The 17,292-nt window shown below is 53.2% G+C and overlaps 8 protein-coding genes across 8 annotated transcripts in view; 2 read left to right on the forward strand and 6 right to left on the reverse strand.

Moving 5' to 3' along the window:
* The window catches only part of ASPZODRAFT_129403 (hypothetical protein), a 2,930-nt gene extending 2,581 nt beyond the window's left edge, over positions 1–349 (reverse strand). The window contains exons 1-2 of the mRNA XM_022722257.1: positions 161–349; positions 15–84 (exon numbers count right to left, since the gene is read on the reverse strand). Coding sequence (XP_022583540.1) covers positions 15–84; positions 161–192 — 102 coding nt within the window. The 5' untranslated portion in view covers positions 193–349. The remainder of the gene's footprint in view (positions 1–14; positions 85–160) is intronic.
* A 438-nt stretch (positions 350–787) lies between these two features.
* ASPZODRAFT_139976 (hypothetical protein) lies at positions 788–3,262 on the reverse strand (the record flags this gene model as incomplete). Its single annotated transcript, XM_022724615.1, has 5 exons — positions 788–844; positions 904–1,800; positions 1,876–2,543; positions 2,654–2,738; positions 2,837–3,262. The coding sequence occupies 5 exons, from the start codon at positions 3,260–3,262 to the stop codon at positions 788–790; spliced, it is 2,133 nt and encodes a 710-aa protein (XP_022583541.1).
* A 677-nt stretch (positions 3,263–3,939) lies between these two features.
* On the reverse strand, positions 3,940–7,011 carry ASPZODRAFT_2120900 (hypothetical protein; the record flags this gene model as incomplete). The annotated part of the gene is made up of 3 exons (XM_022727798.1): positions 4,816–7,011; positions 4,617–4,755; positions 3,940–4,559 (listed from the first exon to the last, which is right to left on the reverse strand). Exons 1-3 carry the CDS (start codon positions 6,532–6,534, stop codon positions 3,940–3,942), a joined length of 2,478 nt encoding a protein of 825 aa, XP_022583542.1. The 5' UTR covers positions 6,535–7,011.
* Positions 7,012–7,177: 166 nt separating this feature from the next.
* ASPZODRAFT_164611 (hypothetical protein) lies at positions 7,178–8,420 on the reverse strand (the record flags this gene model as incomplete). The annotated part of the gene is made up of 3 exons (XM_022726678.1): positions 7,178–7,391; positions 7,454–8,182; positions 8,239–8,420. The coding sequence occupies 3 exons, from the start codon at positions 8,418–8,420 to the stop codon at positions 7,361–7,363; spliced, it is 942 nt and encodes a 313-aa protein (XP_022583543.1). The 3' UTR covers positions 7,178–7,360.
* A 118-nt stretch (positions 8,421–8,538) lies between these two features.
* Positions 8,539–10,442, reverse strand: ASPZODRAFT_13771 (hypothetical protein; the record flags this gene model as incomplete). Its single annotated transcript, XM_022724379.1, has 4 exons — positions 8,539–9,266; positions 9,328–9,518; positions 9,606–10,290; positions 10,352–10,442. The coding sequence occupies 4 exons, from the start codon at positions 10,440–10,442 to the stop codon at positions 8,539–8,541; spliced, it is 1,695 nt and encodes a 564-aa protein (XP_022583544.1).
* Positions 10,443–10,668: 226 nt separating this feature from the next.
* Positions 10,669–11,827, reverse strand: ASPZODRAFT_129410 (hypothetical protein). The gene is made up of 3 exons (XM_022722258.1): positions 11,633–11,827; positions 11,089–11,580; positions 10,669–11,031 (listed from the first exon to the last, which is right to left on the reverse strand). Exons 1-3 carry the CDS (start codon positions 11,762–11,764, stop codon positions 10,984–10,986), a joined length of 672 nt encoding a protein of 223 aa, XP_022583545.1. The 5' UTR covers positions 11,765–11,827; the 3' UTR covers positions 10,669–10,983.
* A 506-nt stretch (positions 11,828–12,333) lies between these two features.
* On the forward strand, positions 12,334–14,452 carry ASPZODRAFT_129411 (hypothetical protein). Its single transcript, XM_022722259.1, has 2 exons — positions 12,334–14,133; positions 14,191–14,452. Exons 1-2 carry the CDS (start codon positions 12,511–12,513, stop codon positions 14,221–14,223), a joined length of 1,656 nt encoding a protein of 551 aa, XP_022583546.1. The 5' UTR covers positions 12,334–12,510; the 3' UTR covers positions 14,224–14,452.
* A 612-nt stretch (positions 14,453–15,064) lies between these two features.
* Positions 15,065–17,219, forward strand: ASPZODRAFT_60627 (hypothetical protein; the record flags this gene model as incomplete). The annotated part of the gene is made up of 6 exons (XM_022728933.1): positions 15,065–15,113; positions 15,170–15,237; positions 15,321–15,488; positions 15,557–16,158; positions 16,222–16,887; positions 16,943–17,219. The coding sequence occupies 6 exons, from the start codon at positions 15,065–15,067 to the stop codon at positions 17,217–17,219; spliced, it is 1,830 nt and encodes a 609-aa protein (XP_022583547.1).
* Between the last annotated feature and the right edge of the window lie 73 nt (positions 17,220–17,292).

The raw sequence follows: 17,292 nt of genomic DNA on the forward strand, positions 1-17,292 counted from the left end.
GGAAGACAACGTACTCCGACCGTCGTGAAGACATCTTGTAATTTATTCACCAAGGAGATCAAGCTCGGATCATTCACGTTTATGCTGCAGAGCCGCCGGGAATCAGGTTAGCCTTGGTGGAACAGTGAATTCGGGGGAGGGGAGCAAGGGTGGTGCGCACGAGTGACCAGTTGGGCTAGTTGGGCTTGCCATGGCAGGCGATCTGAAGGGAGCGATTGACTGACAATCGAAGACAAGGAAAAAGAAAATATAAAAAAGGAACTTCGTCACAGGAGGGAGGTGGAGGATCGAGGGGGGTTAAAGAAGAGGTGGTGGTGAATAATAAGAGGCAAGGCCAGGCGAAGAAGAGGTGAGCGTGTTCGCTTCCGCTCCGAGTCGCCCGCTAGAAAGAGAGATAAGGCGATAAAAGCACCACGAGGCTTTGGGATCTCACAACAGATATAGGATGGCTGTGGTTTCCTGTTTGTTTTTCGAGAAATGAATCTATTCCGAATGATAAATTCGTCTGCCTGGGTATCCTTCGACCCTCGATCCTAAATAGCGGCCGTGCGTCAGGTGGTTTTTTAGCCACCCAAGAGCCAAACAGTGCTGCTGCCTGACAGTAGTAGCACACGGAGAATATAGCTCTAATCATTGCTATTGCTCTACCTAACAGGAATATATATAGTGATCAAAGGGATATTGGCTGGTTAAACCACACAGAGAAAAGAAAAACAGAACAGAACAGAACTACAGGTGGGAATTTGCTTATGTATGCTACAAGCCCTTCTATTCAGCAGAGACTTGCCTACTCATCAGACACCGAGGCGAACCGTTCCGTCATGGTCTGGAGGATTTGTTCGTACTAGAGAGTGTGTAAGCAGGGAAAGGAGAAACTGGGGAGGGGTTAGATCGTTGACATACCTTCTCGGAAACGGCCTTCTCGTTATCGGGAACCTCGAACTTCATGCTGCGGAGAGAGGTCTGGATGTCAGCCGTGGCCTCGCGGACCTTGGCCCAGCTCTGACCCTGAGCGACGGCCTTCTGGGCCTCGTCGTGGAAGCCCATAAAGGCCTTCATCATGTACTCCGTCTTCCACAGAGGGCAATACTGGTCATAGTCACTGTAGCCGTTCTGCTGCAGGAAGTCGTCCTTGACCATGGCAGCCACGTCCAGCGTGATCTTATCGGAATCACCCAGCGCGGCCTTACCCACAAGCTGCACAACCTGGTCGAGGTCCTCGGACTTGGTCAGCAGCTCACGGATGTGGTCCCGGAGACGGGGGAACTCCGGGTGTTCCTTCTCGTAGTACTTGTCCAGGATGTTGGTGTACTTGCTGTAGGAGATGGAGGTGTTGACGGAGGGGAAGTGCTTGCGCTGGGCCAGCTTCTTGTCCAGACCCCAGAACACCTGGACGATACCAAGGGTGCTGCTGGTGACCGGGTCCGAGAAATCACCACCGGGCGGGCTGACGGCACCGACGATGCTGACGCTGCCGGTGCGCTCGGGGCTACCCAACGCCACACTCTTGCCGGCCCGCTCGTAGAAGGAGGCCAGCTTGGCACCCAGGTAGGCCGGGAAACCCTGATCGGCAGGCATCTCTCCGAGACGACCGGAGATTTCACGCAGAGCCTCGGCCCAACGAGAACTGGAGTCCGCCATCATCGCCACGTTCTTGCCCTGGTCACGGAAGTACTCGGCGATGGTGATACCGGTGTAGATGGAAGCTTCACGAGCGGCGACGGGCATGTTGGAGGTGTTGGCGATCAGACAGGTACGCTTCATGATGGGCTCCTTGCGTCCATCAACTTCGATAGAAAGCTAGATAAGAGGTTTGTTAGTAGGAGATTGATAAAGGCTGCGTCGGGTAGCGGGAGGGGAGGGGGGGAAACCTACATCAGGGAAATCCATCAAGACTTCAGCCATCTCGTTACCGCGCTCACCACATCCGACATAGACGATGATATCACTGTTGGAGAACTTGGAGACGGACTGCGAGATGACAGTCTTGCCGCATCCGAAAGCGCCAGGGATGCACACGGTACCGCCCTGGACGCTGGGGAAGAGAGAGTCCAGCACTCTCTGGCCGACGATGAAGGGGGAGTCGGAAGGCAGCTTCTCGTTGACGGGGCGGGGCACTCGGACAGGCCAGGCGTGCATCATGGGGTACTCGGTCTTCTTGCCCTCGAACTCCACCTCCAGCAGCTTCTCCTCGACCGTGTAGCTACCGGCCTCAGCAATGCGTGTGATGGTACCCCGGGCACGCGGGGGCAGGATGATCTTATGGTCGTTCACCAGGCTGTTCTCGAATACGGAACCCCAGATGTCGCCGCCCGTGATGTGGTCGCCGACCTTGAGGGGGCCAGGCTTGAAGTCCCACTTCTTCTCACGATCCAGCGCGTTGACAGCAATGCCGCGAGGGATGTAGATACCTTCCGACTGGTCGGAGATGGCCTTGAGGGGGCGCTGAATTCCATCGTAGATTGTCTCCATCAAACCGGGGCCGAGCTCGACGGAGAGGGGCTTGCCGGTTCTCATCACGGGGTCGCCGACGGTCAAACCAGCTATGAGTGAAAATTGTCAGTAAAAGCTCTATAATTGAAAGAGAATTAAATGATTTAAAAATAGCTAGTATCGATCGTAAACATGTGAAACCGGGGAGCTTAATCGGTACCTGTCTCCTCGTAGACCTGAATGGTGGCCTTGTCTCCATCGATACGAATGACCTCGCCGACCAGCTGGTCATGACCGACACGACACTAAGAGAGAGAAGGTGAGAAATAAAGAACTAAATTAAAAAGAAAAAAAAATAACGATTGAAGCAAGCAAAAAGTCTTCCAGCCTAGGGCCAGCTTACCAGCTCGTACATGGCACAGCCGATCATGTCCTCGGCGACGACGACAGGGCCGGAGACCGAGAAGATAGCACCATAGTTCTCTTGGTCGGCCTCGAGACGCTTCCTGTCCTTTCCAGCAGGCGCCATGGTGTGCGATAGAGAGGGGTGGGTGGACAAAACAGGGTACGAGAGGGCGGAACACTCGATGCTGGTCGAGCTGCTGGTCCTGGTCAAGGTGGTGGGCGAGTCGGGAAGCGGTGGCAGCAGCTGGAGGTCGTTACCTGGTCCGGGCGGCGTGTCGGTGCCAGTGCCAGTGCCAGTGCCACTACTAATACTAACACTGCTGGAGAAGCAACTCCTCCTCGAGGACACCTCGACAACCACCGATCGGATCAGATCCAACGGAGAGGGGCGTATCGATAGGCGAGCAATGCCTAGTCCCAACATGCGATTAAGTGTATAGACTGGGGTCTTAATCTCCTGGAAGGTCACTCAGCTCTACCTACCGGGAGTAGGTAGGTAGCTACTGACTGTATCGCTGGTTAACAGCCATTTTAAGTCGATAAAACTGCATGGTAAATTCAATTATCATGCTTTCCTCGATTCTCGCTTTTACCTCATGTACTAATGTCTCACTCTGTTCAGTCTATCGATCGGTTACTGCACTCTTTCCCATGGTGACACCGTGGTTTGTCGCCAGGATTGGTCCATTATCGCCGTGGAGACGTCAGTCAGGACAGGACAACAACACTCGGTTGATCTATCATACGTCGATGGATGAACTTAACCTACAGAAGTAAACCGATAGAATATTTCTTTATTAGCATTCCTACGGAAGAAATGCAGTTCGGGGTGATCTGCTCGTGGCTTCCAGATGACTCGCTGCTTGCCTGCTCGAACTCATCGGAAACTCAAAGGTAGCGGTGAGTACATAAAATGGGAGGAGCTGCAGATTTTGACATATGCTGCAGTATAAGAGAGTAACGTGTTGTAATAGTTGGGTTCCAATTGATGGGTATCCGATGGCTAATAATCAGAAAAAGAAAGCACAAGATATAAGAAATCCAAATACCCTTGAACCTTCCTGTAACGCCAGTAAATCCTACTACATATGAAGGGGGAACTTATAAATCATGAAGAAGACTCCCCTCGATAAATGGATTCTTAGGCGTCATGTCTAGCATCGGCTTACTCGCCGTGCGGTCCCCCGTCGCGACACCGTGGCCCGTGGGTATCCCCGGAGCATGCGTTGGAACCTTTGCAGACCGCGCAAGCAGACTGTTTGGTACAAAGGGGCTCTCGGGAGAGGTTGGCGAGGTAGGCGAGACGGCAGGACCTCCATTCGCTCCGCCTGTTCCATGCTGTCTGGAGTAATTGTTTGTTCCTGCTGCTGCTGCTGCTGCTGTTGTTGTTGTTGATGATTGTAGCGGAGGAGGCGCTGGCCTCCTCCACGTCGTCGCCGAGGGAACTTCAATTGCGCCGGTAGGAAGTTCGGGCCCCGTGGCGGCTTCAACAAGAGGCACGCCCGGCTCGATAGTCACCCCGCGGCCTTTGCGAGCATGCTGTGGCGGCTCCTGGAACACCGGGGTGAGATCGACGAGGGGTTTGGGTCGCTGGAGAGAATCCGAGCGTCGGACAAACCCGCTCAAATCGGGGGCCTGGGCGGACCGCATCGTGTTTGAGCGGCTGGCCGGGTTGCTGGCTGGATAGCAGCCACTGCTACTGCCGCCGCCGCCACCGCCGCCTGGCTGGCAGTGTGTCGAAGAAGGAGAGGTCAGGGGGCTGACGCCGCTGAGCAGACCCTGTGGCGAAAAGGGCTCTGCGCTGTCGGGCTGCTTCATGCGCCGCTCCTTCTCTTCGCGATCCCACATGGCACGTTGGCGCTGACTGTAGCTGCGGCCCAGCAGTCCCGTGGGGGCAAACGTCGCGGCGTCCATTTCCTCGCGCGACATGCCCTTGACCAATGTGCTGTTGTTGTTGTTGACAACGTCTGTGTCAACAGAGAGCTTCTTCGGAAAGGAGGCAGGCGGCGGGGCGTGCTCGCGGGTGCTCTTCTTCCGTGCGAACAGGTCTTTGGTGTGTGACGAGGACGGAGGGTGTGTCGCCTGGTCATCTCCGCTCGCATACTCAAGCGAATCCATGTCCAACAGCGGCTTGAAGGCACCCAGCTGGTAAGGCGTCGACTCGGAAGGCATCCCCTTGCGATGTCGAGATGTCTGACGAGAGACCGAGGCTGATGTTGGTGGTTTGGATTCCGCACCTTGTGCTTCGTCTGGCTTCTTCTGGCCCGCCCCGAGTTTGTTGACGAGATACCAGCTCCGCCACTGCTGGACAGCGTTGTGCCAGCGGTCGGCCAGGTCGCGGTCATTGGTGGCGAAGAAATGGGCAAAGTTTTCGGTGGACAGGAACATGCTCGATTTCTGCTGGCTCTTGACGGCAAAGCAGATCTTCTTTGGCGGCTTGACCTTCTTCGCCAGATAGTGCGGGGTGGGCGTGTAGATGTCAAAGTCCGACAGGTGACAGACGTTCGTCTGCTCCTGGGCCCTTTCTTTCTTCGAGACAGATACCTGCCCGTCCGTCCGCAGCGTGACGAAGCGTTTGTCCCATTTCCGCGGCCGCTGGGAATAGTAGAGCGAGAAAGTGGCGTCCTCGGGTTGTTCGGCCGGGACCCCGCTGGCATCGAGCCGTTTCAGAGCCGACACGCTTGACGGGGGCGTGATGAACAGCGAGTGCTCGCCGTCGTGGGCCCAGGAGTTCATCACGTCGCGGATGTGCTCGTAGCGGCGTAGCGGCCGCTCCAGGCCCAGCTCGGCGAAGGATTCCATCAGGATAAACTTCTTGGGGTCGATATCCTGGCCCAGGCAGTTGGCAGCCGAGAACAACAAGTCCTGGGCGCGCGTGGACGGCGTGATGGGGAGACGGATCGACGCTCCCCTGTACTGCACCACGACTCTCCTCTCCCCAGCATTCACGGCAGAGACTGGGGCGTCAATGCCTGGGACGATCCCCCCGCCGCCGACCTCGATGTATTTTGCATCCGGCTTGGAGTGTTTGGCCTCGGGTCCCTTGGACCATGGCAGACTCAACTTCTCTTTGAACGACAGATGTTTCGCATCCGTCTCCGCCGCTGCCTTCTTTTTCACATCTTGCTGCTCCCGTTCTCGCTCTCGCTCCTTGACCTTCATCAGCTTCTTATTCTTCTGGTCTCTGCTTTCCGTACCCCGCGTGGTCGGCCTGGACGAACCACCCCCCATCGACGGCGCAGACAGGCTCTCCCCACCCGTCAGCCGAGCCATGGCCTCCTGTCGGTGTCTCTCCCGCTCCAGTTCAAGTTCCTCGGCCTTGTCGTCGATAGAATCACTGTCCTGGGATGTACGTATCGGCAGCCTTCCCTCAATGCCAGACTGGATCCCACACCCTCCTCCCTGTATAATAACATCCTTGTCCTCGGGTCTCCGCTCCACCGCCGTCGGCACGGGAGGCTGCAGTTCATTTGTCGGGACGCTGGGCGCAGGTTTCGCACGACGGTAACGCGACATGCTCTTCGCAATAGCCGGAGCCTGCGACACACCAGAGTGTGCGCCATTCGGCGCTGATAAGGGCAGCGGAGGGGCTGCCTGCTTCTGCGACGCTGCCTGTCTTACGGAGCGGTATCGCGAGAACTTTGGGGGTGGCCCTACACTGGCGCCGGCGGCACCTTGCTGGATCTCCATGGCCATTGTGGTAGTCGCGTGTCTCGAATTCTTCTCCCCCGACGCTTCACAGGTGCATTCTTCTTTCGATGCTTTTTATTCCCCTTCCAGCTTGTTTTTTTTTTTTTTTCGCGCAATCTCGCCAAGGATCACGAAGTGGCGTCGAGGGGAAATTAAATGTGGCGCGTGATGAAACTGGTGATAGAGAGAAATAGAAGCAGAATCAATGAAATCTCATCTTTTGTTGTTTTGTTCGTTAATCTTGGATTTTCGAGGATATCTGAGAGAGAGAGAGAGAGAGAGAGAGAGAGAGATTAATGGGCTGGACCCTAGACCCTGGCGAGAAATGCGGAGAAGCGGAGATTACAATAGAAAAGAAGAAAAGAAGAAGAAGAGAGAGAGGGAGGGAGGATTGAATACTACATAACTACTGCCAACCGGTCGAAGCGAATCTTGCCTCGAGCATGTAGGCCATCTACGGACGCAAGGGGAATGTTCCGACATTATTTTAGAAATACTCTATGGGTAAGACGGAGTAGTTCCCTATCTATGAAGCAATACATACTCAGTACTCAATACTCTATTATTCACGACTACTACTACTACTACTAATACTACTACTACTACTACTACTACTACTACTACGAATAATATTAAATAAGCTATCATTGTAAATACTAATATCATGAGTCTACAGAGCATGTATGATTTACTGCGAGAACTGATCAACATACCAATCAATAATAGTGTACCCACCACGTCTATTAACTAATAGCGCTGGTCTTATTATAGAGATCAATCTGGACAGAAGATTCATTCCACCATTCTGTACTTATTTGCCTTGTCTGTTTAATTATTTTTTAAACGCCTTCAGTTCCCTGCGCCTGTAATTGAAGTTAGTCTAGCCAAACACCAAAGGTAGGGAAGGTTGAAGAAAAAAACATACCACCAGGCCACAAAGTCAATGGTCGAGACGTCAATTTCCAGTTTCTGCAGCTCACGCGTAGACAGATGGCAGTCGTACGGCCGTTGGACGGCGGCGTTGGGATCGTTGCCCTGCGAGTTGCGTTTCATGGCCGTGAGCGGCAACCCAAGCACGCCCGCCAGCTTCTCACAGATCTCGTACTTGGTCATCCGGTCCTCGGACGAGAACTGTAGGATATGCGGCATTTCACGCATCCGCGTCCGGTTCTGTAGGTACTTGATGACGATGTCACGGCACACACGCGCCACATCCTCTGTGTTGGTCGGGTAGCGGATCGCCCAGTCGTCCATGACGACTTCCCCTTCCCCTTGGGACTTCCAGACCGCGTCGACCAGCACGTTCACTGCACTCTCGGCGTTGCTCTTTGCAGAGCCGTACAGCACAGGTACCCGCAGCACGATCCCCAGACCGGTCTCGCGCGTCTCTTCCAACACGGCAACCTCGCCGTCCCGCTTGAACTGGCCGTACGTGTTCGGTGGGTTGGTCGCCGCGTCGGCCTCGTACGGCGCCTGTCCTTCTGTCCCGGGGAACACGTAGTCGGTCGAGATGTAGATGAGCAGCGCCCCGCGTGTAGAGGCCGCCCGTGCCAATGTCCGGGTGGCCTCCACGTTGACCTGGCGTGCTTGCTCGGGGTTTGCATCGCAGGAGTCGGGTGACCGGTTCGCCGCGCAGTGAACAATAATACTTGGCCTATAAATAAGAATAAGAACAAGTACTGATGCTTGTAGGAAAGTGAAGAGTAATACTTCACTTCGTCCACCAGAGCTTCGATTTCATCCGGCTTCTCCAAATCCGCCTTGAGGATCGTCGGCGGGGTGGCTCGCGAGTATCCCTGGCCGATCACCAGGCAGGAGGAGCGTTTGAAGGTGTTGAACACCTGGCGGCCTAAGAGGCCACTGGCACCGGTGACAAGCACAACCTGAGACATGTCAATGATGGTTATATTAGTTGACTATGCAAGTAGTATGGAGTGATGAATATTTGTTCGGATGCTTAAGTACGTGGGGCATGGTGGACATGACGTAAGTCATATCCCTGGGTGAAATTTATGATTTAATTGAATCTGGCGAGGGATTGGCTTCACGATCTCTGAATAGCCATCCCTTTTCTAAAAGATAAATATCTTCCTTGTCCCCTTCCGCCTCGGCAATCAGAGAAGCTTTGAGCTCTGCAATTTTCCGCATAGAATCTTCATACGTTTCGTTGCTGATCCAACCATCCTCGTTGACACCACCGACTTGATCTCGCCAATGATCCACAACTTTGTTCAAGCTAAACCACAGCTGCTCCTGCTCGTGGAATCCATCTACCTCGGTTTCGGGGAATTGTACAGGGCACGAGACCCCTGCTGTATCCGCTAGGTAAGGCCAATACTCGATGATGCGCAGTAGCGCTCCCTTTAACGTCATTGTGTTTCCATTCCATTGTCTGCCAGCCCTATCCACAAGGTGCTGGCGAGGGAAGAGGATTGGGTCACGGAGGCATGCAAGATGGGCCTTGTTCAGATGACCAATGAAGATACGATAATAATAGAAGAGAAGACGACGGCGATAGAGTTCGTCAGCTGCATCCTTCTCCTCAACTGGCATTGTCTCGTAATGTGCCGGAAGCGCAGGTTCTTTGAGTTCAAGGGATTGTTCAGGATCGGGGTTCTCGAATGCGCGAGGATAACCAGCAGCAAGTAAACGTGGTTCAATTTTGGAATGTTGCCAGTCGATGATACAAGATATAGTACCGGTTTCAGGTGAGATGAAGATATTGTTCGGATTTAGATCTTAAGAGATGTCAGGATACTTTTCCTAAGTGACGCGGAGGGGATGGAGGGGTCGACGTACCTGGATGGCGGAGAGTTGGCTGGTTGAATGGGTTCTTCGGGTCTTTAGGAAGAAGGTACGGCGCCAGCGCGAGATACTTGTCCAAGAGATCGATATAGGTTTCCGGGTACTTGATCCCAGGGAAGACGCCATTATGTAGAAAGTAAAGCTCTACTGGCTTTCCAAGCCGCCGTGCCCAATCGATTCCTTCTCTGCAAGCGATGCAAGGTACCTCTTGGGGTCATTCCCTTGATATGGCTAAGTAATATGAAGATGAGCTCAACTTAGGACAGATTCACTCACAGGGCCCTCGATCAAGATCAAAATTAGCACGTTCCCCATGCCAAAACATGTAGTCTGCAGTTGGGCCGATGCAGAAGATCTCCGACAAGTCATCAGTTCGAGTATCTCGATCGTACAAACCGGCCTGGAGTTCAGTAGGGACATCTTTCTTGAAATAGAGACTTCCTAGAGATCCGAAAGGGAGATCAAAGAATTGTTTCTCAACTTCAACAAAGCTAGAGGCAAGAGTATGTCGCTGTTTCTTGCTCATACTTCGCCACATTGTCGCCAGACTCACACCCGGAGCCTTTTCCATGATGATATATTCTATACCGACAGGATTGCTTTTCGAAGAGGAGTAACCGTAGACCTTGGGCACAGAGATACCTTGGGAATGGAGATAATGCAGAGTGGCCGCTTCGCTGGCGGTCGCGTAGTGTTTTGGTCCTGCAATGCTGTATGGAGTTTTGACAATAGCCTCAGACCCATCCTCCATTGTTATGAGAAAGACGCGGTTAAAGCCCCCTTCTGCGAATTTAGTGAGACGCTTAGCCTGTCCATGGGATAGGCCAATATGCTTTTCGATCTCTCGCAGAAGAGTATCGGGATCGAACTCGATATAGCGCTCGCGTAACCGGGCTGTTTCATCGTAAAGGAACCTCCCTGATGTGTAGGAGAATAGCTCTGGTCTTGTTGAAGTGCCTGAAAGGGTTCTGAATTAGCCAGCAATGATGTAGACGGTCAGGATACCTGATATACTCACTCATGGGGTGGAATTGTTGATAGACCGGGATGACGCGCGATACAGGAAGAAAAGAGGCTCGGATACACTGGATGGGCAATCGCGTTCTCATTGTAAGTCGATTACCAAGGAAACCAGAGGAAATTTACGCGTCTGTAGCAAAATATAAGATGAGAATGTGTAACAGTCCTTTATACTTCTAATAATTAGTAGTGAATCTGGTTCTTCCACTGACAAAAAGTGTTAGCTAATGACGGATTCCAATGGTCAGACTCATTGGTATAATATGATGTTAGTGTCATGTTAGAGCTAGCCTTACACTGTGATCGTCATGGACAATGCACCTTTTCAACCCTCCAAAAAGATCAAGGAGATGTGCTCTAAAGCCGGGGTTAAGCTGCTGTATCTACCACCATACTCACCCAACCTAAAACCTATTTAAGAATTCTTTTCCAAGCTGAAGAATATGGCATTTGTCGTGACTGTCCTCCGCATCCCTATTAAGGACTTTGAATGATTCTTTTGATGGCCTTGGCTTGCATAGCTTACCACCTACAAGGATGTTGTCTCTTAGATTATCCATGTCGCGAATAGATGGTATTTTGTATTCCATGTCTTCAAGGCCGAAGGTTCGCTCATCAGGTCGACTCGTACTAGTAGAACTTGGTGTTTTTACGAAGTCCCTGCTTTTGATCCTCTCGCTATACAGTATATGGGTTAGTTTTCTCGGTAAGTAACGAGTTGATAGATGGACAAACCAAGGCTTCTCCGAATCCTGCAACAAGCTCGTCTTCATATTCGCTATACTGCTTTTCGCTGGGACCCAGATGTGGAAAGGTTGTTGCGACGTCAAAATCCACCCAGACCACCCTTTCCCGAGCACCAGGAACAATGAGAATATTTTTAGGGTATATGTCTTGGTGGTGAACATGCGCTTTGTGGATTTGCTTCATACCGTCTATTACATGCTGGTATCGAGCATCTGAGTAATTCTCGCAGTTTAAGCTCTCGGCATCTGGAAGATATTCGAGCAGTATTGCTCTAGGGTGGAATTTGTCGCAAGCAAAACCTCGGAGAGCTGGTTGGAACGCTGAAGGATTGATTCGATCAATGTGGCCATGAAAGTACGGAACGAATCCCTGCTTGCAAACATTATGTTTCCGAAGATTCATATAAGCGTTCAGCTCGCAGCGAAACCGATTGAGATCTCGGCCGTTCTCGGCAAACCCTGGGTCCCCATTGTCATGAAACTGAGCCGTGAGTAAGAAGAATCAAACACCATCAGATCAATCAGACACGTACAAGCTTCATAGCGTATTTCTCCCCGTCAAGCTCTACCTCAAATATCGAAGACGCATCGGATCTGCTAAGTTCCTTCATAATGCGTATATTAGAAGGGACAGAGTCCATCGAACAACGTTGGATTGGGCGCATGGTCGCTATGAGAGCATGTCGGCGATTCACAGCTTGCACTGTCAGTCAAGTGTGTCGTTGCTGATTACAACTCACATGATACAGTTGGAATTCTTATGACGGAAGATTAAACCCCCTAATCTGAGCCTACCCTGCCTTTCCAGCTGATAGAGTGAAGCCTTTACTCACTAGATAGCAAATATATAGTTAGTATATAGTATTATTAAAGTAATGCAGCAGATACTGGTTGGGCTTTAAGTACCTAGCTGGTTTTCATTGGCCATTTGCCTTGATGTTTACCCTTATATATATATTCCCTGACGCAGGAATCGACGCAGGAATGAATGGATTATGATCAAAGTTATATACCTATAAGCACTTGGTACCTAACTGCCTTAATACCTAGATTATATGGCAGAGAACTCCCTTATATAGAAGGAGAGGGTGTCGCTCAATCTCTAGGTATAAAGTGCTCTATACCCTATGCTCAGTGCCGTAGAGATGAATGGTACAACCATGATAGCTTTAATTATCTTTAGCTATCTGGATGTCTCATAATTTTATTCTATTTTTAAATCTGTCTGAAGTACCTGTTCTCTTATTATTGATTATTTCTGCAAAGTACTCCGTCTTCTTCGGTTGTTCTCTGTAGCATTGCGTTATCCGGAAAATAATCCGGACGATTCTCCCAATTTATTTATCCCCCAACCACGAATCTATGGAATAATTCGCAAAAAAGAGGGAAAAGAACATAAAAACACACAATCATGTCCTCACGACGCCTCTCTCTAGCCCTTAGACGGGCCCGGCTGCCCAGCGCTCGCCCTGCTGCCCGGCCGATTGTCTCAATCCCCTCTCCGACCTCCTCTACGACCTCCTCAATCTCCGCCCGCCCGTTCACGGCCTCGTCGACGGTGGCCGCCGACTCGACTCGACAGATCAAATACACGAGCGACGCGTACCCGAACATCAAGCGGAACCCGAACTTCGCCCAGGTCACCGCGGAGGATGTGCGGTTTTTCCAGGAGCTGCTGGGGGCCCCCTCAGCCGTGGTGGACGGGGTGACGAGCGACAACGCAGCCGACGACATCGAGCCGTTCAACAGCGACTGGATGCGCAAGTACCGCGGACACACCCGGCTGGTGCTCAAGCCCAAGGACAAAGATGAGATCAGCGCGGTGCTGCGGTACTGCAACGAGAAGAAGCTGGCTGTGGTGCCGCAGGGGGGGAACACGGGCCTGGTGGGCGGGTCGGTGCCCGTGTTCGACGAGATCGTGATCAACACGTCGCGCATGAACCAGATCCGGTCCTTTGACGAGGCCTCGGGCGTGCTTGTCGCCGATGCGGGTGTGATTCTCGAAGTGGCCGACCAGTACCTGGCGGAACGGGAGCATCTGTTCCCGCTCGACCTGGGGGCCAAGGGGTCGTGTCATCTGGGCGGCAACGTTGCCACCAACGCCGGTGGACTGCGGCTGCTGCGGTATGGCTCGCTGCACGGCTCGGTGCTGGGTGTGGAGGCCGTGTTGGCGGATGGAACGGTGGTCGACGCCCTGTCGACCCTGCGCAAGAACAACACGGGCTATGACCTGAAGCAGCTGTTCATTGGGGCGGAGGGCACGCTGGGCATCATCACGGGGGTGGCGGTCCAATGCCCGCCGCGCCCGAAAGCCGTCAATGTTGCCTACTTTGGTCTCGAGAGCTACGACCAGGTGCGCGCCGCCTTCCGCGAGGCCAAGGGCCAGCTGTCGGAGATCCTGTCGGCGTTTGAGCTGATGGATGGCCGCAGCCAGCGCCTTGTGCACGAGTCCACGGGCAACAAGTACCCACTCGAGGGGGAGTACCCCTTTTACTGCCTGGTCGAGACCAGCGGGTCCAACGGCGAGCACGACCTGGCCAAGCTCGAGGCCTTCCTCGAGCACATCCTCGGCGAGGGCATCGTCGCCGACGGCGTCCTGGCCCAGGACGAGACCCAGTTCCAGGCCATCTGGCGCTGGCGCGAGGGTATCACCGAGGCCCTCTCCCACCTCGGCGGCACCTACAAGTACGACGTCTCCATCCCCCTCACGGACCTGTACCAGCTAGTCGACGACACCCGCGACCGCCTGACCTCCCTGGGCCTGGTCGGCGAGGATGACTCGTACCCGGTGCGCGCTGTCGTCGGCTACGGCCACATGGGCGACTCCAACCTGCACCTTAACGTTGCCGTGCGCCAGTACTCCAAGGAGGTCGAGAAGGCCATCGAGCCCTGGGTGTACGAATGGATTGCCCAGCGCAACGGCTCCATCAGCGCCGAACACGGCCTGGGTGTTGCCAAGAAGGAGTTCATCGGCTACAGCCAGAACGAGACCAATCTGAAGCTCATGAAGCAGCTCAAGGCTCTCTACGACCCGGTATGTTTTTTTTTTCCCTTGACCCTTTCGATATAATATTTTATACTAATTGATTAGAATGGCATCATGAACCCCTACAAGTACATTTAGTCAAAAGTTAGTCTGTATAATTCTGTTTACCTTTCAACACAACATATCATAACACACCTACTTGCCTTGGTACACTACATCTCTACATCTATCCTGCATCTATCTTGCATATTTAATTAGCAAGGCAATGCATGTCTTAAGCCGGCAGGTAATTAGCCCTGACTGCATGGTGCATCCAGTCTACTCCGTACATCTATATAAACTTCTGGCAGCATCCCTCACTTATCTGCATAATTTGAAATATCATAAAAATAGATTAACTCAATTATCGTGTAGTATTTCTTACCAGAAAATAATACTGTACTACATATACTACTAACTATAGGTATACTCCGTACTATCCATAGACCTATACTTGTACCATGGTAACTAGGACCCGGTAACTAACCCATACTTATAGCTGATAGCCATCAACGAACAGCTCTCCACAACTGGACTGTACCTGCATCATGCAAGGAAGCCATAGAACAAGTATTAGTTATTCTAGTTAATTTAATTTACTTTGTAGGTAGGTACCTAACTGCCCAACTAAACTTAGAACTGAGGACTATAAATGTTCCTGCTGAGTCAGCCCCCCTGGTTGCCATGCGCTACGGGCTGTTGCTCTCTCAGCTGCAGTGGAGACGGAGGGACCATCAGAACCAGAACCAGAACCAGGACCAGGAACCCTTCCGAGCTGCTGCTGGTGTCTCTCCAGTTTGCCTGGCAGGATCTGGAAACTCGAGGATTCTGAATTCTTGGGGTCCCTGGATTTCTCGGTCGTTGCGCGGGCGCCTGGGTTCTGTGCAACGCCCTGTGGTTTTTCTCTCCTCTCCGCTCTGTCTCGTTTTTCTCCCTCGCAATGGCGGACGATATGGCTGGTCGCTACCAGATGCTGGAGGAGCTGGGGAGTACGTTGATCTATCTTTCCTTTCGACGTGAATTGGGATGGCTGATTCGTTTCTAGGCGGTAGTTTTGGAACCGTCTACAAGGCGATCGACCGCGCGACTGGAGAGATCGTGGCTATCAAGCATGTACGTCGGCGTCGTCTTCGTCTTCGTCTTCGTCTCCCCCCCCCCTCCTCCGACTACCCGACTACCCGGCTAACGGATTGCAGATTGACTTGGAATCGAGCGAAGATGATATCCAGGAGATTCAGCAGGAAATCTCGGTGCTGGCGACGTGCGCCAGTCCCTACGTGACGCAGTACAAGGCCAGTTTCCTGCGAGGGCACAAGCTGTGGATTGTGATGGAATACCTGGGGGGAGGTTCTTGTCTGGATCTGGTCAGTCTATCACGGAATGACCCTGATGGGAAAACGTCTTGCTGACCCGGAGAAAACAAACAAAACAGCTCAAGCCAGGAGTCTTCAATGAGGCGCACGTCGCCATCATTTGCCAGCAGCTGCTCCAGGGCCTCGACTACCTGCACAGCGAAGGGAAGATCCACCGCGACATCAAGGCCGCCAACGTGCTGCTGTCGCATCTGGGAAAAGTCAAGCTGGCGGACTTTGGCGTCGCCGCCCAGCTCACAAACATCAAGTCCCAGCGGAACACCTTTGTCGGCACGCCATTCTGGATGGCCCCCGAAGTCATCCAGCAGGCTGGCTACGACTTCAAGGCCGACATCTGGTCCCTCGGCATCACCGCCATCGAGATGATCAACGGCGAGCCCCCGCACGCCAGTACCCATCCCATGAAGGTCCTCTTCCTCATCCCCAAGAACCCCGCCCCGCGTCTCGAGGGCGACGAGTACAGCCAGACCTTCCGCGACTTTATCTCGCAGTGCCTCATCAAAGACCCCGACCGTCGCCCCTCGGCCAAGGAGCTCTTGCGCCACAAGTTCATTCGTAACGCCGGCAAGACTGAGGCCCTACAGGAGCTAATCCAGCGCAAACAGGACTGGGATGGGGGTCGGGGCATGACGGAGAATGTCAAATACTACGCCGAGTCATTGTACGTTCTTTTTTTCTCTATTGGGAGCTCATAATGCTTGGATTTTACAGTCTAACTTGCTAGAAACACCATCACCAAACTCGACGACGACGACGGATGGGTCTTCGACACCGTCAAGGCCCCCCCCATGCACATTGCCGCCGACCCGGAGGACCGGGAGAACGAGCTAGACGATTTCGACTACATGGACGAGCCGACCGAGCTGATGGAAAACATGCACGTTTCTCACCTGTCCTCGACCCCGAAACACGTTCAGAACCCGACCGTCCGCCGCAACCCCCCGGTGGCCGTCGAACGGAGCCCCTCGGTGAAACGAGGCAACAATATCAACAACAACCACAACAAGAAGCGCCGGTCAAGCGGCGTGAAGCAGCCGTTAGGGCTGAACCTCAGCTTTGGCAACAGCCCGTCCACCGTCCGCCAGTTCCGGCGTGTGTCTGATAAAGAGGCCTCCCCGTCGTATGCCCCGCGGTACCCGCCGGGGATCGACGAGAATGTGAGCCAGAAGAGCATGCACCCGTCCGAGTCGAACAGCAAAGAGGCGCAGCTCGGCCGGCGCGCCTATAGCAAGGCTGTCGGGCTGGCCTGTCAGGAGGTGCTGGGCACCACGGGTGACCAGGAGAAGCGCGAGGCCATCTCGCGGCTGGCGGAGGCCTGGAGCGACCTGGAAATGGTTGACCCGGAGGGCCTCTACCATATTGTCCGCACGATGACGGAGAAGCTTCATGGGTGAGTATTCTTCTCACCAAAAAAAAAGCGTATGACTGAGCTAATTTCTTCTTAGGGACTCGAGACTCGCCGGGCTCGTCTCACCACCTCCTCCACCAGAATCCCCCCAGAAGCCGAAGCTGGTACTGGCACAAAACAACCCACATCTCAAAAGCCACCGTCGCCGGCAGTCGGCTGCGCAAGCCACCGAGGCCAGCTGGCACAGCGCCAACGCCCAGCTGGCCAACCTGCCCGGCCAGCAGGTGATGGGAATGGAACACACAAAGCAGTTGGCCGATGTACTGTATGACCGCTGGTCCGAGGGACTGCGTAACCGTTGGCCGGGTCTTTAACCTTCTTTTCTTCTTCTTACTTCACCCTGCCATTCTCTTATTTCCTTTATTCTCTCTGCCTAGAGCAGCTGCA

This window comes from Penicilliopsis zonata (genome assembly GCF_001890105.1).
Source record: "Penicilliopsis zonata CBS 506.65 unplaced genomic scaffold ASPZOscaffold_3, whole genome shotgun sequence".
Taxonomy (NCBI): domain Eukaryota; kingdom Fungi; phylum Ascomycota; class Eurotiomycetes; order Eurotiales; family Aspergillaceae; genus Penicilliopsis; species Penicilliopsis zonata.

Bases quoted from the DNA above. Each gene is read 5' to 3' on its own strand.
- ASPZODRAFT_129411 (XM_022722259.1), top strand. From the start codon at position 12,511: ATGTCCTCACGACGCCTCTCTCTAGCCCTTAGACGGGCCCGGCTGCCC. The intron at 14,134-14,190 runs GTATGTTTTTTT...CTAATTGATTAG, and splicing joins TCAAGGCTCTCTACGACCCG to AATGGCATCATGAACCCCTA.
- ASPZODRAFT_129410 (XM_022722258.1), bottom strand. From the start codon at position 11,764: ATGCGCCCAATCCAACGTTGTTCGATGGACTCTGTCCCTTCTAATATA. The intron at 11,581-11,632 runs GTACGTGTCTGA...CTCACGGCTCAG, and splicing joins AGAAATACGCTATGAAGCTT to TTTCATGACAATGGGGACCC. The intron at 11,032-11,088 runs GTTTGTCCATCT...TATACTGTATAG, and splicing joins CAGGATTCGGAGAAGCCTTG to CGAGAGGATCAAAAGCAGGG.